The following is a 26,980-nucleotide window of genomic DNA, read 5'->3' as shown; positions in this document are numbered from 1 at the left end:
TAACGTTAGTTGCTCACCTCCTCTTTCCTCTTCCCAGCCTTTTACAGGTAGTAGGTGCGGCGGTGTGGCAGTGTGCTGAGCATTTACTACTTTTCTTTCTGTTGTTTTTCCTTTCAGTTCATGTATGTTTATTTTGTTCATGAATATGTTGTTGAGACTTGGGATCCACTAGTATGTAGAAAACCTTGTTGTTGGCTTGTAGTATGCAACTCTTAAACCCTTGGTGTATCAGCTGTGTGTTGTTGTTGTTGTTGTTGTTGTTGTTGTTGTTGTTGTTGTTGTTGTTGCTTCCCTGTGCATTTATGAACTCCTCTAATTCTATTTATGATTGTGGTTGCTGTTGTTGCTACTTCTGCTATGTATCAGTGTAAATATTGTTGCTTCGAGGGCTAAGTGGCTGAGTGACAATATATATATATATATATATATATATATATATATATAGTTTTTACTTGAGAAAACTCTCTCCTTCCAAGAATTCCACTCAAGTTGCTCAGAAACTGAGAAAAGAACAATTGCGTGCAAGTCTACTCCACCCTAAACAAAAATGGTTAAATTTTATTCGTCCATTTTTATATACTAACTTATTTTCAAGTTGAAAGAAGTTTGAGAACTTACATGCTTTGCATTAGGTTTTCAATCTACTTATAATATAAATAAGGTTGATTTTAATCAATTTTTGAGAATTTCACCCGCCAAGATCCTTTCTTGGTTTTTACTCAATTTGCAACAGGAAAAATTCAATCCCAGTTGAATATTTCTGAAAAGACTTTTGTAAGCTTTTCTTTTTTCTTCTTTTCTTTGGTCTATGGTTTTCACTGGGATTGGATAGAGTTCTTTCTGGGTAAGGGATCATGATATCTTAATTAGCGATTTTGTAAAGTGTTGTTTATATGCAATTGTTACTCTCTCTGTATTTTTTTTCCACACTGTTCACTTGGTTGCCCTTACTGAGCTCTGTTGATGTTAATTGAAGCTCGGGATGTGATGGGTCACCGGCGGTAGTTGCTGATGGCAAGGTGGAGCATGGCAGCCAGCATGGGTGCTGTTCAAGTACTAGGATGGGTTTCATCTGAGCAAGTGTATCCTTTTAGGATTGGTTAGTCTTAGTTACTTCAGTGGAGAAAATAAGAGAGAGCATTAAATGCATTGTATCTCTTTTTTTCTGTGGGTATTGTAGTGGAGGCATGGCCAATAGGTAATTATGTGCTTATTGTAACTGATGGTAGTGTAGTGTTGACCGGGTCTTGGGTTACATTTTGAATATAAAAGGGTGTTGAGAGATGTGAGCTCATTGGTCTGGTTGAAATCTTTGAATTTTCTTTTTGAGTCCCAACATTGTGAGAGTGTTTTAGAGGGGCATTTCATCAAACACTTTAAAAACTATGAGTGTGTACATAGGCAGTTTGTCAAACAGTGTGTTTTTTCTCTGATTGTTTGAAGTTCCTCTTCTCCTAGTGCGTTAACAGTTCACCACCACTTGTTCGTCATCCGTTTGGTTGTTGTAGCGATCTCAGCTTGTTTTTGTTTCTATGGAGTTCTTTTGATGCTAATATATATTGCTGAAATTCGCTGGTCTACTTGTACAAAACCGCATATCGGTCTTTTCCTTGGCTATTTGTAATAAATAAGGCAATTAATTTTCTCTACATAAAAGTTTAATCATTATTGTTAAAATATTTTATGTTTTTCAAGTGGTCAGAAACAAGGCTTCAAGAAATCTGATATGAAATCTATACATATTTTACCATGCTGTAGCTCTTGGCTGTGATTGAGATCAGGCGCTGAAAATTTTATCTATGACTTAACAAGAGGGTTTATGGAAAAAGGTGCAACCAGGCTTGGGATAAAGTTGCATTTTGGGAAGTAATATCATCACATTTGGACGGTATATATCTTCATGGAACCAAAATGCCTGCCACAACATTTTACTGAGCAAGAACTCATTGTTGAATTGTGAAACTATTAAAATGGACTTAAATCAAGTCCATTTAAGTAATTGGTAGTGATTTTAATCTAAGAAACAAATAATTGTTACACCATTTTCCATCATAATGTTTATTTAATTTTTTGATTTTAATAGGAAAATTTTCTACATTCATCAATATGAAACAAGTTTTTGAAAAAAAGTGCATGTTAAGGGATTGGTTTGGTGTGTTAATAATTGTTGGAGTTGACTGAAGGTTTGACTAAAGAGATAGGCTGCTGACTTGAGAGGAGTGGTCTGAATCTAGTGACCATATTACTATATCTACAACACCATGCTGTCTTGATATGGATGTCCATGGTTTCGGGTCTCTTTAATACTAAGAATTAATTAAGTTAAGGCAGAAGGGCGGTACTAGTAATGATGATAATGTAATGTCAGTATTGAGATGTTTTGTAACTTGTTGCGATGTCTATCTTTTGATATATGTATCTCTCTTTTATGTTTTCCAGTAGCAACAACAAGAAGAAATAGTTCATGCTTATCCTTTGTCTTTTGTACTCTCTATGTTGTTAACTCTCCTTCTCTATTCAGATACACATAAAAAGAAACATTTGAATAGTGGTATCAGAGTTGTCCCTCAGCTTCCTCTCTTCCTGATTATCTCACACGTAGGATATATTCTTGAACAAGCTGCATTGATGGCTGCAAACAGACTCCCACCTCTGCTGGTGTTTGACGGTGAAGGTTGCCGTCAGTGGAGCATTATGATGAGGATGTTGCTCTGTTCTCAAGATCTCTGGGATCTAGTAGAAAAAAGGATTTCGGAGAAAGAAGATGAAGCGAAGACGAAGGATAACAAGTAAAGAGATTCCAAAGCTCTTTACCTAATTCAGCAATCTATGAATCGGTCATTGTTTTCCCGAATTGAAGCAGCTGAAACTTAAAAGGAGGCTTGGGACAAGTTGGAAAAGCAATATCAAGATGATCCCAAGATCATGGCGATGAAGCTTCAGGCGTTGCGGCATGGGTTCGAGAACCTTATCATCAAGAGTAATGAGGGGTTCAGGAGTATGTGACTCATGTTGGAGTGCTGGTGAATCAAATGAAAGTGCTCGACGACACCATTTTAGAAGCCATGGTGGTTGGAAAAGTCCTGAGAAGTATGGGAGCTAAATACAATCACGTAGTTACTGCCATCGAGGAATCAAGGAACATCACCAAGCTCACCTTGGACGAGCTCATAGGGTCTCTATCTTCTCATGAAGCGCGCTTGATTAGCCAAGCTGATCAAGGGGATGAGAAGGCTCTTCATGTCATAAATGAACCATCTACATTGAAGGAAGCGAACAGGACTCCATCTAGAGGTCGAGGAAGAGGCTCATTCAGAGGAACTGGACGAGGGAGAGGAAAAGAAAGGGGAGCATAACATAAACCATAGCAAGATGGTGAGCAGAGAGGGTTTAGAAGCAGTATTCAGTATCATCATTGCAAGAGGTATGGCCATATTAAAGCAAACTGTTGGTCTAGAGATAAATCAGTAGAGAAAGGAGCTTCAATGGTTGCAGAAGAGAAGGAAAAAGGAAGTGAGTAATCTATTTATGGTGCTCAATGAAGGGGAAAGTCCGGCGAACTCGGTGTGGATCATCGACTCAGGTTGTACTAATCATATGATTGGAGAAAAGAGCTATTTCATAGAGCTTGATGAATCCCAGAAGCTTAAGGTAAGACTGGGGGATGAGAAGGAGATTGCGGTGGAAGGAAGAGGCATAGTTGCCATCAGTGCTGAAGGAGGGAGTGCAAAGCTTCTCCACGACGTTCAGTTTGTCCCTGGCCTCGCTCATAATCTTTTGAGCATGGGACAACTACTCTCAAGGGGCTTCTCCGTTGTGTTTGATGGGGACACATGTTCTATATTTGAGAAGAGCTCCGGCGAGCTCATAACCACCGTCAGGCGAACGAATAACAACATGTTTCCGTTGAGGTTCTCCAGCAACGGGAGAGTCCACGTTGTTGTGAAGAAACAGGAGGATGTTGTGACGTGGCATCAATGCTACGGCCATCTAAATTATCTAAGTTTAAAGGCTTTGGAGATAAAAGGAATGGTGACGGGGCTTCCTAGTATTGGCCACCCAGATTCGTACGATGCTTGTATACAAGGGAAGCATGCACGTGCTCCCTTCTCAGCGGGAGGATCTCGGAGGACTAGTGAAGTGTTGCATCATGTGCACATGGATCTCTGCTGACCAATGCACGTAGAGTCACTCGGTGGAAGCAAATATATGTTCCTATTGGTTGATGATTGCTCTCTTATGACCTGCGCTTACTTTCTAAAGTCAAAGAGTCAAACATATGAAACCTTTGTGAAGTTTTAAATGCTAGTGGAGAGGTAGACCGGAAGAAAGGTTCGCATCATCTGATCAGACAGAGGAGGTGAATTTCTTTCTCCGGAGTTTATTGAGCACTATGAGAAGATGGGCATTCAGTGAGAAACCACGCCACTATGCACGCCATAACTTAATGGCACAATACTTTCAGGACCTTCACAATAAATTTAGTTCAAGTGCCTTGAAAACAATTTATGGTTGCCAAAGTGAGTATTATATGAATAAGGGCAAGTTAGTTAAGCAAATTTGCTTTTAAGTGAAAACAAATTTAACAAACAAACCATTGCCGAATTAAATTTTAAAGAATTCAAAGATAATCTGCTTACATATGACATTTTTAAGCCATTAGTAAGAACCAAGTGGCAAAAAAGGTCATCTGAACCATTGATCGTGCAATTCATTGTCATGTGTCACATATCGAAAGGATTTGGAGCAAAAGGATTCACTAAATCTATTGGTTAATTTTACCTTCAGTAATAGATCTGAGAACTGAGCATGCACTTATGCATATTATCAATGGTCTTAATTGGCTGCAAGTGAACTATCATTACATATTTCTAACTTCATGGATTGTCAAATTAGATAGTATTTTTATTCTAATGTAGTTGCATTACTGCAACTCATATAACTTTATCTTTGCACACTACTTGTATTATTGGAGAAATCAGATGATTTATTGGCATGACAAGCAGATTTTATCAGTTAATCATATGCTCATTAGGACCCATTTAAAATTTTCTAATAAACATCAAATGCTATAGAAAACAAGCCACTATGTAATATAGCAGAACAATGCTTTTGATGCCCAAGGGTTATTGTTTTCCATCACTGTGTGTATATATATATATACATTTTTTAATTAAATTTATCTAGGTGATCTTATTATTCAAAAAACTAAAATTGCTCTAATTTAAGAGCTATGATCCTAGGATAAGGCCTTGTTGTTTTAGCAATATTGCATATAGCTATGTAGATCTAGGAACAATTGGAAATGTTAGATTTTATATTTTGGTACTAGTGGGCCCTATATGGGCTCTATATGGGCTTAGGGGTCTTACACCAAAAAGTCTCAAGACTTAGTTGCTCAACCTCTATACCTATATATAAAACCCATTACACTTCTATTACACTTCTATCACATAACCGATGTGGTACTATATTTGCAGCACCCTACCTCAAGTTCAACTCGGTCGAACTTGCACAGACTTGTACACCAGAGGTCTGTTTACATAGACTTGTACACTACTTGTGTCTCAGAGGTCCTACACACATGGAGGTCATACACACATGGACTTGTACCACATCGGTGGCTCCACTACCTCAGTTGGCGGCGATGATATACTTGTCCAAAATGGCCATCATTTGGATCTACTAGAGGAAGCATCACACTAGGCACATGCACAGGTGGAGTAACCGAAACAGGAATAGTGAGAACAATATCAGACGACGTAGTCAACAAATCGTGAGAACCCGAGTCAGCAAAAAAAAATTGGAACTCAAAAAACGTGACATCTATAGACACATAATACTTCCAACTAGTCGGGTGGTACAAACGATATCCATGTTGGATGCAGGAATATCCGACAAAGACACATTTAAGCGCACACGGGCACAACTTATCCAAACCAGAAGTTAAATCCTGAACAAACCTACACAACTAAAAACACGAGGAGACAAGCAAAACAATTCAGTATCAGGTAGAAGACGACGTAGAGGGACCTCGCCCACTAGGGGTGCAGAAGGCATACGATTAATAACATATACTGCAGTTAAGATAGCATCAGACCATAAATACTTAGGGACATTACGCTCCACTAGAGTGCGTGCAACATCTAAGATGTGACGATGCTTTCGTTCAGCCACCCCATTTTGCTGAGAGGTGTGTGGACAGGTGGTTTGATGAATAATCCCAAAGGACGCACATAAAGAATTTATAGCAGAAGATACAAATTCTAAAGCATTATCAGTACGAAGACATTTGATAACAGTGGAAAACTGATTTTGTACTTCCAAAATAAATGTTTTAACATCAACAATAGATCGACGGTCTTTTAACAAATATACTCATGACACTCATAAAAAAATCATCAACAAACACAATATAGTAATGATGTCTGGAAATAGATACGACTCTAGAAGGTCCCCAAACATCACAATGAACTAGATCAAATGACGACTGACTAGACACTAGAGTAGAATGTTTAAAGGTAGCGCGATGATGCTTACCTTACTGACACGACTCACATTGAAATGACTCGACCCGAATCCAAGGCAAAGCTTGCTGAAGACGACTAAGAGATGGATGACCCAATCTACAGTGCCATATGAGTAATGACTCGGTGTCCAAAATAGAAGCTGCCAAACCACAAGGAATATCATCACGCACCAACGTATACACGCGGTCACCACAATTACGCCCTAAACCAATCCTCTTCCCCGTCCGCAGATCCTAAAAAGTGCAGTGAAAAGGGAAAAAAGTAACACTGCAATTCAACTGTTTAGTGATTGCATAAACAGATAGCAAGTTGATAGGAAAATCAGGTACAAAAAGAACATCAGTTAGTTTAAGTTGAGAGGAAGCCTGCACAACTCTTTCTCCGGACACTAGGCAAGATCGTCCATCGGCAATTGCCACAGAACAAAAAATAGATGGAGAAAGATTTTGAAAAAAAAATTTTGTACCTGTCATGTGAGAAGAGGCCCCTGAGTCAATAATCCAGGAACTGTCCCTGGAAGCAAGAAAGACATTACCTAAGGAAATAGGAGAAGAGACTATGACATGAGAAACTATGCCCTGTAGCTGCTGGAACCGTGCAAAGTCAGCCCGAGAGATAGTGATGAACTGTTCAGCACCAGAAGTAGGTCACGGATCGGCCAACTCTGTACTAGTATTGACCATTACCGGACGACCATGCTTATCCCAACAACGATTCTCAGTGTGGCCCGTCCGTCGACAAAAGGTGCACACAAACCTACCCCGAGAATCACCACAACCGGCTCCCTGACCACCACGAGAGGAGCTGTTACCATACCCACGAGATGAAGACATGACGACGAAGAGACAAATCCTTCAGCAACAAGACAAGGGCATCACTGGTGAGGGCTGAGGAACATCACTAGGTGCCCGTAGAACAACGGGAACAACGAGAGATGAGAGGTGGCTAATGGTAGAGGTGGCGGCGGAGAGTTGTAGGCTAGGGTTTAGAGTGGCGGCGGCTAGGGTTTTGGGTGGTCACTATGGTCTAACCCAGTGTTGTGATACCATGTTAGATTATATATTTTGGTACTAGTGGGCCCTATATGGGCTCTATATGGGTTTAGGGGTTTTACACCAAAAAGTCTCAAGACTTTTAGTGGCTCAACCTCTATACCTATATATAAACTCATTACACTTCTATCACACAACCGATGTGGTACTATGAAAGAATAGAGTTATTCCACAGCCTATAATTCCCATATTTAATACTCAATATTAGGCTAGATTTTATAACCAAAATTCAAGTAATCGAGAACATTCTTGGACATCGAAGTAATTTTAACAGTTTAAGATGTCAAAGACCTAAGCCCATTAGATCGATGATCTAATAAAAATAACAATGGTTTTTTTTTAATCCATGTTTTTGTTTTTTTACTACTGCTAACGATAATAAACTACTCACCAGTTAGGATGTTCTATATGCATAATGAAGCTTGAAAGTATAACTTTGATGCAATTATTTATTGTGTGGTTATCTACAAGCTAGAATTTCTCAATTTCATTTTAATTCATTTTAACTAATATAACTATATAACATCTTCCTGCAGTTTAATGTTGCCATCACAGTCTTTTTATTTGAAATAAATTGGTATAGTTTTAGTTTGATGCTATTTCATTTACCAATTGGGAGTTCCGATTACAGTTATATGCTGTTCATGAATTTGATGCTCTTAAATTGCTTTTATGTTGTGATTTTGACTAGAAATTGTACTATCATATGATACCAGTTTATGCATTTATATAGTCACTGAAAGCAAAGAACTTGATTTGTGGATGGGCGCTTAACATTGTTCATGGACAATTAATCCAAGGTGCTTTGAGAACTTCTCTATATGTTGTTCAACCATTCAACTAAAAAATAAATTTCTATTTTGAGCCCAGCTGTCTACTTTGTTATACTATGATCCATTCAGTTCTAGGATTTCATTTGGTTTATCAGAAATAAGTTATTAACTACTCTTTACTATATGATTTATTCGGACTTAATCAATGATTTAACTTAGTTTAAATAAACTAAACTAAATAGTTTATGTGATTAGTCTAATTAAATTAAAATTAGAATTTTTTATATCATTACTTAGGCCTTTTAAATTTTTTAATGTTGCAAAAAATTATTAATTTATATATATATATATATATTTAATCGGGTCGAAGATCCCCACGGGGTGGGAAGGATATTTTTTTGCCCCTGTCCCAGCTTAGGAAATGGGGGCGGATTGATCCCTATCCCTATCCCACAAGGGAGGGATTCGGAGAATCTGATCAACATCAAATCTAAATTCCACAGGAATCGGAGATTCCCTTAACCATTACCACACTTATCATCCTCCTCACTCTCTCTTTTTTTAACCAGCAAAGGGAATCAGTGTTTCATTTGTGATTGTAATAAGTTCAATTATGAGTGGGTGAAGACATTAAATGGATAAGCAAATGAAAGTGGATGTTTTTTTTTTCTTTCAATTCCAACACAGTTAGTTACATGATTACTTGATGGACTTTGTTTCCCACCTAATGTTTTTAAAATTGGACTAGACCGGCCGGTCAGACCGGAAAAACCAAGAACCGGCCTATAGCCCGGTCCGGTTTTAGAATTAATATTGACCAAATTTTGAGCTGGTCAAACCCGGCCAAACCCGGTGAACCGGCTAGTCGGACCAAGACCGGATGGAACCCGGTTTTCAATTTTTAAAATTTTTTTTTAAAATTTTAAATTTTTGTTTTTTTTTTTGTAAGAAAAGACTTATGGCATGAATTGGCTCTTTTTTTTTTCTTGATTTCATGATCCTCTTTGAGTCTTGATTTGTCGAAAATATTGTTTGGATTCTTGGAACTTTGGAGTTTGGAGGTATGAGAAAATAAACAAAAAAAGAAACTTGTAAATTGTTTAAGAGGTATAGATTATTTAGGACTTATTTTATTTTATATTTTTATTTTAATGGTAATGATGATCAAATATGAGAATTAAATTAACTATACTTAGTTCTAGTTTTGTTTTGAATTTTTTTTTGTTCATGTCTTGTCTTATCCTCATAGTAATTTAATTAGTGGTTTAATTTATGTAGTTATCATCATCCATTATTAATAGATTAAGAAATAAAAGATTTAAGGAGTTGTATTTGTTGTTTTATCTAAATTAATTATTTGAATCTTCAACCATTTTGATAAAATCATAATAAGATAATTATGATTAAAAATATGATAAAGTTTGTTATTATTATTATTATATATATATAATATTTAAGATAATTATTTATTTATGACGTCGGTCTGACTAGAATGGGTCATCCGGTCGGACCGATTGATCTGTGACCCAAATATGAGACCGGTTATTCGGTCCGGTTTTAAAAACATTGTTCCCACCAACTATTCCATAGAAACAAAGATAAACAAATTGGCCAGGTAGGATGAATGCAAGCTCTGTAGCTAGAGTTCTTGATCTTTAAGGCAGTGCTGATACTATTATTAGATGGGTCATGACCACCTGGAGATGGAACGCCCACTACGCTACTGCCCTTTTTATATAAAATATTTGTTTTAATTAATATTAATCAGAGACGTGCAGTGATGGGTATTTTCCCTTGCCAAAAAAAAAATAATAAGAAATAGCATTTTTTTCTTCTTGAATAAATAAATAAATAATGACCTTCAGTTTTAGAATAAATATAAAATAATACACACAATAATAGTTCAAATATCTTATCAATGTCATAAGAATTTCGCTCCAAAACAAATTGTTACACGGTTACACCAAAACCTCAACCCCAATTAATCAAACTTAAGCAGTGGTTGACTTATCTCAAAGATTTTTTTTTTTTTTTTGATAAAAAAAGATTAAATTACCAGACAATTAAGTGAAATAAAAATAATTGAAAAGAGGCTTTATGGTCAGGTTTTATGGTAAATAATCAGGATAAAACAAGAATAATTTTACACCCATTATATGATCCTCTGTGAGTAGCAGAAGACCGGTCTTATGTCTTTCCTTAATAAAATCATTATGTATCAGCCTCACAAAGACTAAGAAAAGCATAAACCAAACATTAGGATTATCTTTTTTATGCATCATTTACATCTTTCAAACAAGTCAACCAAGACTTGTTAACACAACTCTTGATAAATTATTCAAGATGAGCATATTCAACATGATTCATATGTCATACAACCTACATTCAACAACATATGATTGGTAGCATTTATTCTAATGAAGCAGCAAAATACACATCATCAGATAAGCCTTTGAACATGAATCTGCCAAGTTTTGAAAAAAGGATTGACCTGCAGTAATAAGAAAACATATCAAATTTAAATTTCACGTTTGTTCTTAACCAACAAATTTTGAAGGAACAATTGAAATTATTGTCCAAAAAAGTTATATAAAAACGTCTAGTAAACAAACATGAATGCAGAACATGATGCAGCTTCTTAGTGACTAGATGAGATTCTAGAGGTATATCTTTACGCAAAGCTCAAATAGAATCATGCTTATGAATGCCAAGAAATCGTTCTTTCAGTTAAAATTAACAACCAAAAAAACATGGATTATGCATCTTCATTCAATTTCAGAAACACAAAAAATGTGGGACATTGAGGGGTTAGTTTTCATGTCCTTTAGCAGTGACTAAGGGACCTGACACCTATTCTGGTAAGACCTCAAATAGAGAAGCTGATTATGGAAATACAAAATCTTATTGAATTAGATGTAGATGCCAAATATGCAGCTCCTGCCTGCAAAGGATATGGTTTTGCTGGTAATCAAATCAAATTCACTAGCCTAGTCAAATGGGTTTTCCGATAATATCAAGGTTACAAGGCTTACGATAAGAATGGGTTGTAAGGAATCTATAAAACAACTACACTCCCCATATTAAGATCTTTAGAGGTAGATAGGTAATTATATGACAGCAAATTAGGATTGTACCCTCATCCATCTTAATTGCCGCTTTTATACTTACATACCAGCTAGACAGGCATGTCGGGAGACTACTGAGTACATATGAAATTTAAGATGTTTTTTTTTTTTTTGATAAATGAAATTTAAGATGTTAAATGAACATAGAGGATCCATTTCTAAACAGACAAAAGATTCCCTAGTCAGAAGGTAGTTAATTATAAAGTTTGAGAAATCACAGATATTGAACAAGAGAAAGAAACTTAAACTGTATATGTATTGCTCAGAAAGATTACAGTTCATAAAAATTTTCACATGGCTACTGCCATCTTTACAGTTTAAAAGAAATATTTGTAACATTATCATGGAAGGTAAGAATACTTGCCATTCTGGAATTTATAATAAATGCTCCCGTGCAAGATGCTACCTTTTGTACTTTGTAAAGAAATATTGAACTTATAATGTACTCAAGACTCAATCTTCTGCTAAGCTATTCACTGCTCAAATAAAGTATAAAGTATAAACTAAACTAGTATTAGAATAGTCATAAATCAAAACCTCCTTTGGCCATGCCCAAATAACTGAGTATAAAGTTAATGCCTACATGTTCTTACTCTTCTTAAAGTCATTACTTTTAGATAGTGAAGCTGTCAAGGTACATAACATCACTTTTAAATGCCATAGTTTCAGCATCTCATGTCCCAAATGCATGGTGAGCGCAGACTCTTAAATTTGATACTTCAACTACAACATTCTGGAGTTTGAAAGCTCATAAAGACTCAGTTTCTCCAGAATCCTCCATTTGAATCACCAAATTCAAGAGAGATCCAGCATGGCAGTAATTCCAAATATATTTCCTTTAAATAATTTTAACTTCAATTATGCATCCAATTCTAACATACATACATACATACATACATACATAACAACAACAACAGCCAATGCCATATAAAAGAAACCCATAAACACCACAAATCTCCAACAGCAAAACAAGAATTAGAATGTGAAAAAGTAAAACAAATCGACTTTCATACTTGAAATTATCAAAAAAAAGAAAAGAAAAAAATCCAAGGGGGACCTTTTGCCATGTACTGAGAGCGTCTAAGAAGGGAGCTTGGAATGGTGGATGAATGCTGCAGAGCAAAGAATGGAGGCCACAAAGGTGAAGATCCCCAAAACCACCATCAACGAAATCCCTGCGACGAAGAGATCAAGCATCCATTGGATCCGTTGAAAACCGAGCATCATCTTGAAATTTCTGGGGGAGAGAAAACAAAGAAGAAGGACAAGGAGACGAGGAAGAGAAACGGTGGAGAAGATCATTAATTCATTAACAAAACAAGCCAAGAGGGAACACTTGTCCTCGCACAACTGCAGCTGTGGCAAACCGGCTGATCTAAATTTTTTTTAATTTTTTTTTAATTTTTTTTCTAAATTTATTAACTTATTTTTTTTTTTCAACATGAAAAGACTAAAATAAAATTAAAACCTTAATTTCTGATTGAAGAACAGGAATTAAATACTAATTATATTTATTGATGGGAGATGAATTTCTTTGAGTGACGCATCTGATATGCTTAGTTTGACAGTGACAATGTTGGGTTAATCTTATAGTGAAATAAGGTCTTTTCTATATTCAAGATAGACCCTCACATACCCCTTGATATGGACTTATTCATTTTATTAAGAACAAAAAAAAATTATTGGGAATGCTTTTACTTTCTCTATTAGAATTTATTTTTTATAATTTTTTTTTTTTTTTGAATAATAGACGACAAGCACCCTTTTTTATGGAACAGTATTGTTGGGGGAGAGATTTGAACCTATGACCTCCCCCTTACACTTTGATGTCATACCATTGGGCTATGCAATGGTTGATTGGAATAGGTCAAAGATGGGTTTATTATATCCTCTTTTCATCAAATTAAAGCTTTAATAACCTCACTAAATAAGATTAAGACAATGACTACCTCTTCTATTTCCAATATATATATAACACAAGCAAGTTGGTCAAGATATTAAAATAATCTTTCTATAATATAAATTTAGCTATTTTAGTCTTTAAAATATAAATATATTTTTTCAGTTACTTTAGTTTTACATTTGTCCAAGGTATTACTTCTTTATTTGATGTTGATGTTTACGGATGTGATTTGTTTCTTATTAAAAAAGTTTTTAAACAACAAAGAAAAAATTAAAAATAATAATAAAATAAGTGAAGAACTCCCACCGAAAGAAAGATCAGAATCCAATCCCATCCCCCTGAAACATCTAATAATGAGTGACTCCAGTTTCTGAAAAACTTCTTGGCAACCTCCACCCTCCTGACTATGACAACCCTCAACATTATTCTTGAAAATGAAGTTAGAGCTCGCCATCACTGTTGAGTTACCTTCCGTAACGCTTTTTGCTAAGGTATGTCTTTGAACTCCGAAACTCCATTTCATGGATTAATTGATATCTGAAATCCCTAATTATCTTTGATTTAAGGAGCCATCCCCATATTCATTGAAAAAAAGAAATATTTTTCAAGAAGAAAAACATACAGTTCTGGCTCGTTCTTGCTTTTCACATTGGAGTTTCCTCTGTAAACATAAAACACCAACACTGATCAGTAATTGTACTGATGTGAAAATACATAAATTAGACTGAATTTGCACAGTAAAGAAATTACTTTGATATTTTGCCCTTTTATTATTATTTTTTTTGACAAATTTAGGACAAAAGATGAAGATAAGGAACCCAACAACACCATTAAGATGAACTTAATCTCTATTCCTAATAAGCACAAGAACCCAACAACACCATTCAGATGAACTTAATCTCTATTCCTAATAAGCACAAGACCCAACAAACATCATTCAGATGAACTTAAATCCCTATTCTTGATAAGAACAGGCAAGCCACCCTTCATCCTAAGGACAATAGTGTAGACATGCACTCTCTCCTTCTCCTTCCCGGGCGCCACTTCCACCTCAAACCTCTCCAGCACGCTCGCCGCCACCGCCTTCATCTGCACCATTTTTTTTTTTTTGACAAATTTAGGACAAAAGTTGAAGATAAGTAACCCAACAACACCATTCAGATGAACTTAATCTCTAATTCCTAATAAGCACAAGAACCCAACAAACATCATTCAGATGAACTTAAATCTCTGTTCTTGATAAGCACAGGCAAGCCACCCTTCATCCTAAGCACAATAGTGTAGCCATGCACTCTCTCCTTCTCCTCCCCGGGCGCCACTTCCACCTCAAACCTCTCCAGCACGCTCGCCGCCACCGCCTTCATCTGCACATACGCCATCTCCTTTCCCAAACACATCCTTGGCCCTGCATGGAACACCGGGAACTCGTACGGGCTCCTCGGCTGAAACACTCCATCCACCACCCACCTCTCCGGCCTAAACTCCATGCAATCCTCTCCCCATATGCTCTTCATCCTCCCCATCGCATACGTGCTATACATCACCGACCAACCTTTCTTCACTCTCGTCCCGTCCGGCAACGTGTCGTCCTCCAAGCACGCCCGCGGGTTCAGCGCCACCGGCGGATGAAGCCTCAGCGACTCCGACAACGCCGCGTGCAAGTACTCCATCTCTCTCAGCTCCTCTAGCTTAAATGCCCTGCCCGGGTTCACTTCCATGTTTGGCTCTTACCGATGAGATTTCGTCCCGGATTGCTCGCCGGATCTCTGGCCGTGAAGAGACCACCCAGAAGAACCAGGTGAGGGCGCTGGATGTGGTGTCACGCCCGGCCAGCACGAAGCTGATGATGATGTCGCGGAGTAGTTGGTCGGAGTTGTTGGCGTTGTCGTCTTGGATGAACTTGGACAAGAGATCATCACCTCCTCCAGTTTTCCCTTTCATCATCCTCTCTTCAACAACTCTGGTGGCGAACTCATTCACTATCTTCATAGCTTCTTTCAACTTCCGTTCATCGCCGAGATTTAGCAGCCGCCGAAGCCGCCAGAGAAACCGGGGTTGAGCGAACCGGTTGACGGAGACAGCAACAGCGGTCCCGAAAGCTCGGGCGAATCTCGCGCCTTCGACGGAGTCACCGGCGAGAAGGGAAGGATCGACGTTGAAAGCGAGCTTACAAACGTTGTCGAAGGAGAAGCGTTCAAGAGTGTCTTGGAGGTCGAGAGCGTCGCCGGAGACGGCGGCGGCGGAAAGGATCGGAAGGAGGTGAGTGGTGGTTTGGAATTGGAGAGTGGTGGTGAGGAAGGAGCGGATGGAGTTGGTATTGAAGTGGTGGCTGGCGGTTTTGCGTTGGAGAATCCAGTGGTCACCGTCGGCGTTGAAGATGCCGTCAGCGAGGAGGTCGTGGAGAGCGGAGATGGTAGAAGGGCCTTTAGGGTAGTTGGGGAAGTGGGCTTTGAGGATATGTTGGACGTTGGAAGGGGTGGAGGTGATGACGGTGGAGGGCATGGTGATGGTGTGGATGGAGCTGGAGAGGAGGAGCTCGGTGGTCCAATCTAGGAAACGGTGGCCGTTTTTTAGTAAGTCTTTGAAGGTGACGGTGGTGGAACCGCCATTGATGGATGGTTTTCTTGGTTTTCGGAAGAGGAGGATGGTGGAGAAGAAGATGGGGAGGAGGATGATGAGAAGGACGAAGACGGGGTTCATTTTTAGGGTTTTTTGTTGAGTTTTGGCGAATGAGGAAAGTGTGGTCGCTTATCTATTTAAGAAGAGGGTGGGCAAGGGAATATGTTTATTTATATTTAATTTTTATTTTTTATGAGTTGATGCCTTGGTGTGAAGACACGGCTTTTGGGTGTAGTCGGCAATGGTGTGTACTTTTTTAACTTTATATATATACATTATACATATTGATTAATTGATGAAAGCTGCGACATGTGAAAGTGTGTAGTGCTTATGAGGGTCAACATTGCTGGTTGCATTATTATTTTAGCAATGCGTGTGAATAGTTCTTTCTGCCACTCTCATGTCCACATTCATTCATTTACACACAACCACTGATTATTAGAAATAAAAACTATTTTTTCTAATTTTTTATTTATTTATTTTAATTAATTCATATTCATTAAAAAAATCGATTAAAAATTATTAGTATTCTAAAATTTATAATAAAGTATATTAATTTTTTAAAATAATTTTTATAAATATAAATTAGATATTAATATTATATAAAATTTTTAAACTTATAAATTAAAAAATAAAAAATAAAAATTTTAAATGAGAGGAGTAAAAAAAAAGACGGAAAGAATATAGACAACTACTGATTAAACTTAAAAATAAAACAACAAATAATAATATAAAAATAGCAACAAAACCAAAAATAACAAAACAATAAACAAAATAGATTTAAACTGGGAATAATTATGCAACAGTTGCTTCTATTGATCTGTCCTTTCTTCTTGATCACCTGCTCTGTGTTGTCTTTAAAAAAATTTCAATTATAATATATGATAGAAACATATAAATTATTTTAACAATAAAAATATTTTTTTTTAGTCAAATGTTCTCATTTACTTTTATTTAGTCTTCATTTGATATGAGTTGATAATGTTGATTGCTTAGAGGCGAAGACAACGATTATAATAATGGCTTGGGTGGTGTTGGAGTCGGTGTACAATGCGTGTCGTTCTCCTTTCTGATTTATACATAGATTCATACGGATAAGAACTCTCGTGGATGCTCGCATTGCTATGTTATCAATGATCCATTGTAGGTTGTTTTTATTTTTAGCAAGCAATGCATAAATGCGAGCAAAGTCACGGAACTTCAATCATGTGAGCTTAATTCACCTTATCATCCTCCTCATGTAAAAATTAGTTATTTACGTATATTTAAAAAATAACTTTTTTAAAAATTTTGATTACCAAAAAATTCGTAGCTTAGTAGTATCAGCTGTTAGAGGGTCCATATACTTTAGGTCCATATTTGTTTCAAAACATTCTCACTAAAAGTTTAGTACCACATTACCTAACTACAATAACTTCATTCACTTTATATATAAAACTATTCATTAGTCACATGATGGGTTTTTGCCGTTCTCGAACCTCTTCGTCTTCCACGCCCCTCTACCTTGCCGCCTGTTCATTGAAAAAAAGAGGCGAATTTGTTCTTAAAGACAGTGCTCTTACACTCGTCAGTCATCTTGTTCCTGCTTCATTGTGAAAAATGTAGTGTGTTACTTTCAAATGTCTCGAATTCAAATTCCGTAGGGTGTGATAATAATAAATCTCTAATATGAGTACAAACTTGTAGCCTTTCTAATATGGGTATGAACTTATAACATAAACCGTACATCACTGAATAAAGGCACACGAGCTGGAGAATTAATTTTCGGCACGTGCGCATGTGGCCTATTATTGCTCTTATTACATTTGTTAAAAAAAAAAAATTCGATAGCATCTTTCTCATGTTTACTATATGAAATATGTATTTTACATTTATCACAAATGGGTAGTTTCAGTCAATTTTTTTTATTTGCCATTGTTTTGTTAAGATTTAAATGGGCTAGATTAGGATAAAATCGTTACAGTTAGTGAAACTTTGTTTTATACCAATATGTAAATTATAAATATAATTTTTAGAGGTGAGATCTTAAAGGGTTTTGATAAAGTCAGTTTGCTGTGAATTTGCAAGTAATTTGAAAAAAAAGGTTTGAATTCTAAAAAAACTACACCGTTGCTAAATTTTTAAATAAGTTTGAATTCTAAAAAAAATATGTTGGCAATAAATGAAGCTTGTTTTAGTCTATAAATTCTCCCTTATGCGTTGCTTAGTTATTACACAATTGTTACTGTTTCTCTTCAGAATAGTTACACCTATTTGTTCAGATATTTCGTCTATTTGTTTAGTTTTCCTATACCATTATTTAAATATGTCATACATTAATGTTCAGTTTTTATATGGCATATATTAGATATCCTTTTTATTTGTTGTGACATCCTACATTCAGAAATTTCACCTATTTGTTCAAATTTTTAATGTTATTTTCACATTTTTCCAACTATTGATTTAGTTTTTTATGCTGTTATTTAGATAATTCATATATATATTCACTTGATATTTTTTTTAAAATTTTTCTAGTTACTGTTCAAATATTTCATATATTTGAATCCCCTTTCTCATCTATTTGTTTAGGGCTTGAATTTTAAAATTTAAAAAAAAATTCAAATGATTTAATCACTCGATCATTACAATAATGGCCTAATCCATTTGTTATAACTACAGTTAAATTTTTATATATTTGAACTTATTCTTTCTGCTTAATTATTTAATTTTCTCATGCTATTATTTGGATTTCCTGTCAATTTTTTTTAATACTATTGTATAGATATCCTATATATATTATATATTCATTTCGCACCATATTTGTGTGGAACTACAAGCCTTCTGGAGTTATTGATGAAGAAAGGGATCCGGTGAAAAAGCACTCACAGCAACCCCTTTTATCTCATTTTAATGATTTTTTTTTTAAATGTCGAGAAGAAATATATATATATATATATATATTACATTGTGTGATAGAGTTTGGCCTCTAACATAACTTAATTAAGATATCATGGGCCCAAGCACTTGAATAGCAACAACAACTTATAAACTTAGCACCCCCTCCTCAAGTTGGAGGGTGAGAAGATGATACAAACACACCCAACTTGGATAAAACATGTTGATGTTGAGGACCTATGAGACTTTTTGGTAGTGTTTGTTTGGAGGGTTTTTAAGTTACATGTAACTTGAGTTACTGGGTTTTCTGAAATCCAGTGTTTGGTTCACAGGATTTCAAAAACCAATGTAACTCATATTACATCCAATGAGGGATTTGGTTTTACGGCCAAATTGGGCGTAAAACCAAATCCCTTATCTTTAAATTTCTTCAAATGCATAACTTGTGACCTATATGTGACCAATTAAAGAAAAACAAATATGATTAAATATTTATGGATATTTTTGTGGAGTGAAAAATTATAAAATTTAATAATAAATTTAATAATTACTTTGATAATTAATTTAATAATAAAATTAAGAGTTAAAATGATCAATGCGATAATTAAAATCATTAATAACATGCTAAAAATATATGAAAAGTTCAAAATACTTTTTTTATTTGGTTAAAAATTAAATTTAAAAAATATTAAATATAATAAAATAAATAAATAAATATACTAATAAATTTGATAACTAATTTAATAATAAAATTAATAGTTAAATTAATTAATACAGTACTTAAAATCATTAAAATATTTATAATGTAAAAAAATTTCTAATTTCAAATTTATAAATATCTTTTATCAAATACAAAATCTTATAATACAGCATCTACATTACATCTAACCAAACACTAGATTTGATTGCACTGTATTATAAAATCCATTGATTTTCAGTTACATTGTAACTAGAAATCCACTGTATTTACAGTTACACTAAACCAAACGCCACCTTTGTGAAAATGTTTGCAAATTGATTTTGAGTGGGCACATGTTGAAGAGTAACTAGTCCTGTTTGCAATTGTTCTCTAGCTAAGTGACAATCAAGCTCTATATGTTTAGTCCTTCCATGAAAGACCAGATTTTTAGCTATGTGTATGACAGCTTGGTTATCACATTTCAATGGCACATGAAGAATTAATGAGATGGAAAGCTCATCTAACAATCTGATTAACCATGCAAGTTTTGTATAAACCCTTCTCATGGTTCTGTATTCGGCTTCTACAAAAGATAAAGCAATCGTTCACATTTGTCGTTCACATGATACATTTAGGTCTTAGCTCTTCAATGCTTTTGAGCCTTAACCATTTGATTTTTTTTCTAAGTCGTGACCTTTAACATGCTAGGTCATTAACTTGATAATTTTGACTTGATTTTAAAATGATCCTCAAACTCTTTTTTTTTGAAAGAGATCTTATAATGGGCTTAGAAAAAAAATCTTTCGCTAACTCAACTTTTTTCAATGAATGTTAACGAGAAGCATGAAAAATTTTTCATTCATTTTTATCATCATTTTTTTCTCCTGTGAAATTTTTCATTTTTTTACTCTTCCTTTCATTTCAAGAAAAGATTTTTATTTTTTCTTATTACACCTCCTTTCACTCCAACGGGTGTCAAAAGACATCCAAGTGAGTTGCAAGAAAATCTTTGTCAACTCTTCTCTTTTTTTTTATGAGTGTTGACGAGAGATATTTTTTTGTGAACTTTTCATTCATTTTTTTTTTATCACTTCAAGGAATTTTTTTATTCTTCTTTTCATTTCACTTTTTTACTCCAATGAGTGTCAAAAGACCTCAAAATGAGCTTGAAGAAATGGTTTGATTTTTTTATAAAAAATTTCTCTTTACCCCAAAAGTGTCAAAACTTCAAGGTGGAATTAGAGAAAATTATGAAAAATTTCTCGTTACCCCTAAAAAGTCGAGACTTCAAGGTGGAATGAGAGAAATTTTATGAAAAATTTCTCGTTACCCCTAGGAAGTCAAGACTTCAAGGTGGAATGAGAGAAATTTCATGGAAAATTTCTTGTTACCCCAAGAAAAAAATAAGGCTTTATGGTGGAATGAGAGAAGATATGAAAATTTTCTCGTTACCCAAAGAAAACCAAGGCTCAAGGTGGAATTAAAGAAAATATGAAAATTTTTCTCGTTACCCCAAGAAAACCAAGTCTTCAAGGTGGAATTAGAGAAAATATGAAAATTTTCTCGTTACCCCAAAAAACCAAGGCTTCAAGGTGGAATTAGAGAAAATATGAAAATTTTCTCGTTACCCCAAGAAAGCCAAAGCCCAAGGTGGAATTAGAGAAAATTTTATGAAGATTTCTCGTTACCCCAAGAAAGTCAAAGCTCAAGGTGGAATTAGAGAAAATATGAAAATTTTCTCGTTACCCCAAGAGAGCCAAAGCTTCATGGTGGAATTAGAAAAAAATATAAAAAAATTTTTCTACATTCTCAAAAAGCCAAAAGCTTCGAGGTGGAATTGAGAAAATTTTATGAAAAGTCTCATTACCCCGAGAAATTCAAGGTGGAATTAGAGAAATTTCATAGGATTTTTCTAGAGGAAGCCTGCGAAGAAAAATTACCAAAATACCCCCACTCAAATTCATCCTTTACTTTTTTCCTCAATTTTTTTTTACTCTCTTTTTTTTAACCCATCCTTTCATTTTTCCATATTTTCCTTTCTTCTCTCATTTTACTCACCCTTCCATTTTTCCATATTTTTCCTTCTCTCTTTTTCAACTCACCCTTCCATTTTTCCATATTTTTGTCTTCTCTCTTTTTTTTTCAAATTCACCCTTCCTTTTTTTCCATATTTTTCCTTCATTCATTTTTTTTACCTCTTTTTTTTTACTCCTTCATATATTTTTTTATACTCATCCTTTCATTTTTCCCTTCATTTTTTCCACTCTCTTTTTTTTTAACCCATCTTTCATTTTTCTTCTCAATCTCTTTTTTTTCAAGCATACCTATATTCCCACAAAAATTCTAGCGGCATCATCAACAAGTCGCAGTACACAAAAGATCAAATAACAGAGGGAAAGCATCTTTTCTTGAGCTGCCAAGTTCATTGCCAATAACTCTGAATAATCAACAAAGCTGATCAACATTATTTGCTATTAAATTGATGATTAATCTTCCTTTGTATCAAACTAAGTGGTCAAACTGTTGGATCATGATACTCCCATTCTCACCCACACTATCCACACCATCGAAAACACAAATAAGATATCTGCACGGGCCAAGCTATATGAAGTTCAAGCAAACAAATCCATCATTCTCACACACTCAGCACAATGTAATGGCTAACCTTCTCTTTCTCTCCCCTGCATGCTAAACATACATGTGTTACCTATAGTATGGAAAGAGACCTCCTTCGATTTAATCACAATCCACGCATCTGCAAACTCCAACCAGCTCTATGGACAGAATCAGAACTATCGGAGGGGTTGCTAACTGATCATAACACCTCATCCTCATCATCTGACATCCTCAACCGCCGACGAAGCTTCAAGAGAATCGGTCATCGAAAATCTCCCATGCTTGAATTGGCTGTCCACAATTGATTCATCTTTGAATCACCAACGAAGCAACTATTATCAAGCGCTCCAAAATCAAGGCTCTGAACCCCACCACCACCAGCTTCTTCCTCAAGCTCTTCCAACAGACCTTGCTCAATGGCCACAACATTGGGCGTCTTCTCAAGCTCTCCTCAACATCCATGTCATCGACAGAGGAGCGGGTTTAGGTTTCGGACCTGGATGCGTAGACACCTGAACCCGATTGCAATGCTTCTTCTACTACTTCTTCGAATTCGGACTCGGATTCAGAATCAGAGAGATCGAGGTTCTCACGGCTGTGAGATCCGTCCATGTCTCCGGCGAGGGAAATAAAGAAATAGAGAAAGAAGGAGATAGAGAGAGAGAGCACGGGAAAGAAAAGAGCGTGCATGTGCTTCTCTTTAAATGCATGAAAATAATTATATATATATATATATATATTTTTAGAGAGAGAAAGAGAGAGTATGAACGAGAGAGAGAGGGGAGAGAGCACGAGAGAGAGAAAACCCGGGAGAGAAGAAAAGAGATTCATGCTAACTTGGATCATGATGCATGTACATCATGGGCAGCATATACATGCATGACATGCATTCAAAAAATTATTCAAAAGGTGGGACCCATTGCATTTTTTTTCTTTTTAATGCATGAGAAATGGATCATGGGCAGCATATACATGCATGGCATGCATTCAAAGAAAAAAATTAAAAAGTGGGGCCCGTTGAATATAAATGTATGATCATGTTCATCATGCAAAAATAAGACACTTCATTATTTTTTTCCTTTTTTTTCTTCATTATTTAGATGGGAAGTATTAAAAAAAAACAAATATTGTACCCTTTTTTTTTTGCTGTCAGAAATAATCCCGTTGTTTTCTACCGGCTTTCTTTTGTCATCCGTCAAACTCTCTTCGACTTCTTCACACCTTCCTCTCCCCGCCTTCCTTTTCTTCTTCCTTCTCCCTTCTCCTTTTTTTCTTCTCACTTTTCTTCAGAGCTCTCTGTCTTTTGGTTTTTTTTTTCTTCTCCTTTTTTTCTCGGTCTCCCCGTGTCCCCTTTTTTGTCTCAAAAATCCTCAACACTCCGAAGAATCTCTAACTCCCGGGAGAGATTTTTTTAAAAAAATTTTTGAATTCAAAAATTTCATATCCCTATCCATAATCTTTTTTTATATATTTATATTTTTAAATTTCCCTCCTTTTTTATTATTGTTCATATATTTTGAAATTTCAAATGAAAATATATATATGCTTATATATCTTTAAATATATAAATATATATATATTCTCTTTCCTTTTTAAGCATCTGTTCCCCAAAAAAATCCTCAACACCCCCAGAAAATCTTCAATCACGTGAGAATTTTTTTAAAATTTAAATTCAAAATTTTTTTTTTCAATTCTTATCACTTCTTCTTCTTCTTTTGAATTTAAATTTCTTTTTTTAAAACTTCAGACTCCCTCTTTTTCCCTCTCTTTTTATTCATTTTCATTTTTTTAAATATCTTATTATTATTTTTTATTTTAATAATAAATTCCTAATGGAATTAGGAATTAAAAGAAAACCATATAAACAGTGATATCGATTTTGTTAATATTTTTGTGTATTGTGGCAAGATTATGTCAAAAAATATAAATAAATATGTGAGAACTATAAAATATAATTATTTTTTAATTTTAATTTTTTATATTTTTGACGGACCGGCCGCCCAACCCACAACCCAAAGTGGGTTGAGTTGGGTTGGCATTTGGCCGACCCACCAAAATAGTGGCCGGCCCACCTCGCTCCACCAAATGATGGGTTTTGGCGGATCACAGGCCGGCTCGCCCCGCTGGCCTGAATTAACACCTCTATATACATATGGATGAAAGTTGCGACATGTGGAAGTGTGCAGTGCTTATGAGGGTCAACATTGTTAGTTGCATTATTATTTTAGCAATACGTGAGTAGTTCTTTCTCCACTCTCATGTCCACATTCATTTATTTACACACAACCACTGTTTATTAGAAATAGAAACTATTTTTTCCTAATTTTTTTATTTATATATTTTATTTAATTCATATTCATTAAAAAATCAATTAAAAATAATTAATAATCTAAAGTTTATAATAAAGTATATTAATTTTTTAAAATAATTTTTATTTAAAATATATATTTAAATATAATTTATTAGAAATTGTATAAATATAAATTAGATATTAATATTATATAAAATTTTTAACCTTATAAATTAGAAAATAAAAAATAAAAATTTTAAATGAGATGAGTAAAAAAAGAAGGAAAGAATATAAACAACTACTAATAAAACTAAAAAATAAAACAACAAATACTAATATAAAAGGGGAAATTACTGTTTACCCCTCGTGAATTTCAAAAATTCCCAAACAACTCTTCCAATTTTGGCAAACCTCGGACAACCCTTCCATTATTGTTCAACTTCCCTTTTACCCCCTACCATTCACTTGAAATGTGACCATGTTATGAAATTTCATTTTTGCCCTTGAAAATTGCGGGAAAAAACGACCACTCACATCATGTCCAACCTTTATACATACAATTTTGTATTTTTTTTGTTGTCTTTTGTCAATAGAAGGCTTATCACATCTTCTTCTTCTTCTTTTTCTTATTCTCCTCATTTGGCTTGTTATATTTGAATTCTGCCGGTTTCTTGATAAGGTGAGAAATTCTTTGATTCGAGTGCTATTGTTCACAGCGCAGACTTTTTGGGAATTGGTGTTAACTTAGCTAAGATACGTGAGCGATTGGGTCTTGATGTTCCCCTTGTCAGGGTGAAGTTTATCACACCTAATGGATATAAAACGATTTGTCCAATAGAAAACTAGTTTGACTTCCAGCGTATGTGCCATTGTCAATCTTGTCGAGACAGACGCTGTGCCATTGTCGAATCCTACTGAAAACGAGTTTTTCTCGTTGTAAGATTCTTCTCTTTTATGTTTATCTAGTTGTATAAGTTGATTATCGTTTAATGTCGCATGTCTCTGTTTAAATACATTATTTTTATATTTAACAATTGTCTTCTTCGTTAATTTATTTGTCAGTATTTAACTATTTGCATTACCGTTTAACATTGTAATGTATCATTTAAATATTTTATGTCTCTGCTTAAACTATTTATCTTTTCCGTTTAAACTAAAGTGTTGCCAGGTGGCCAATGACAAATTTATGGTATCCCGTGCAGAAGAATTAATGACGGCATTAAATTCTTTCTTGTTAATGAGAAAAGCTCGGTCCCCCGTGCGTTTCCCTTTTTTTTCTCGGATCTGAAGCGTCAACCGGCTTACGGACTTCACACCATAAATGAGAAGGAAGACCACTTCCCCTGAACACCCCCTCCTCCTCGTCCTCTGTTTCTTCTCGGATGAGTTTCATCTTCATGTGTCCAAGATATTCGTTTAAAGGATGTGTCATGATCATCTTCTTCTGGAGAATCAATCACACAACAAGTTAAACTTTCTTTTCATGTTCAAGTCAGAAAGCCTGCCTAATTGCCTGAATGTGGAGGATGACGGGCAAGCAATTAAGTGGGCATTTTGACTTGATCAGGACAAGAAAGTTTTCACGCATTGCTTGATTGCGGAGGATTCTCCAGAGAGGGTGACCATGACACATACTTTAAAACGAAATTGATATCTATCACTTGAGAATTGTTCTCATCGTTTAAAAAATTTTCCTTAGTGTGCAAATATTATTGTCTGTGTTTAACTCATAGGATTTTCTCTTCATTCAGACCACAAGTTAAACTATCTATTCTTGACCAGGTCGAAATGCCCACGTAATTGCCTTAATGCGTGGATTCTCCAGCGAAGGAGGACGGGTGTTTCGACTTGGTCAAGAAAAGAAAGTTTAACTATCTTTTCACTTATTGCTTGATTGCGGAGGATTCTCGAGAGAAGGATGACCATGACAAATCGATTATATTTAAACTGTTTAACTGTCTTTTTTAACTGTTCGTGTTCTACGTTTTACAGGTTCAACTTGATGTGCATGTTATGCAACCGACGTGAACATTCGAAGGTACAGATACTTGTTGAGGAAAGCCGAAATCTTAATAGACGAACTAGGATCGACTCGCAAGTGTCCGATGTCCGTGAAGACATTGTAAATGTTGTGGATGTTGTAGATGTTGTAAATATTTTATTTGAAATGAAACAAACGTATCTGACTGTGAACTTTTGATATTTAATCAGAGGCCATTGTATATGTTTAAATATTTTAAATGAAGCAAACTTATTTGAGTGTCAACTTTTGATATTTAAACATTTTTAGAAACAAAAAGGGCATTGTAAACAAACAAAATATTAAACAAAATCAACTTACTACTTAAACAGTGACAACGGTGTTTAAACAAAAAATAAATATGTTTAAACAGTGACAACGGTTTAAACAAAAAAATAAATATGCTTAAACGATATACAAATTATTTAAACAGTGAACCGATAGTTTAAAGAATATATATAATTTTTTAAACGTAAAAAGGTTGATGTTTAAACAGAGA

General features: G+C 35.1%; 1 protein-coding gene, 1 long non-coding RNA gene and 1 pseudogene across 2 annotated transcripts; 1 reads left to right on the top strand and 2 right to left on the bottom strand.

Annotated features, from left to right (window-relative positions):
- The first annotated feature begins 2,925 nt into the window (after window positions 1-2,925).
- On the top strand, window positions 2,926-3,356 carry LOC120267214. Its single transcript, XM_039274906.1, has 2 exons — window positions 2,926-2,998; window positions 3,040-3,356. The coding sequence occupies exons 1-2, from the start codon at window positions 2,926-2,928 to the stop codon at window positions 3,354-3,356; spliced, it is 390 nt and encodes a 129-aa protein (XP_039130840.1).
- Window positions 3,357-10,589: 7,233 nt separating this feature from the next.
- Window positions 10,590-12,883, bottom strand: LOC120266663. The gene is made up of 2 exons (XR_005538225.1): window positions 12,538-12,883; window positions 10,590-10,846 (listed from the first exon to the last, which is right to left on the bottom strand). It is a non-coding gene; the product is annotated as an uncharacterized LOC120266663 (long non-coding RNA).
- Window positions 12,884-14,121: 1,238 nt separating this feature from the next.
- On the bottom strand, window positions 14,122-16,111 carry LOC120267082 (annotated as a pseudogene).
- Between the last annotated feature and the right edge of the window lie 10,869 nt (window positions 16,112-26,980).

This window comes from Dioscorea cayenensis, chromosome 8 (genome assembly GCF_009730915.1).
Source record: "Dioscorea cayenensis subsp. rotundata cultivar TDr96_F1 chromosome 8, TDr96_F1_v2_PseudoChromosome.rev07_lg8_w22 25.fasta, whole genome shotgun sequence".
Lineage (NCBI taxonomy): Eukaryota > Viridiplantae > Streptophyta > Magnoliopsida > Dioscoreales > Dioscoreaceae > Dioscorea > Dioscorea cayenensis.
The sequence above is the reverse complement of the archived record's forward strand: the minus strand, read 5'-3'. Positions and strand labels throughout refer to the sequence as shown.

Excerpts from the sequence above, each read along its gene's own strand:
- LOC120267214 (XM_039274906.1), top strand. The coding sequence starts at position 2,926 with ATGGCGATGAAGCTTCAGGCGTTGCGGCATGGGTTCGAGAACCTTATC. Across the intron at positions 2,999-3,039 it reads GAGTAATGAGGGGTTCAGGA|TGCTCGACGACACCATTTTA; the intron begins GTATGTGACTCA and ends ATCAAATGAAAG.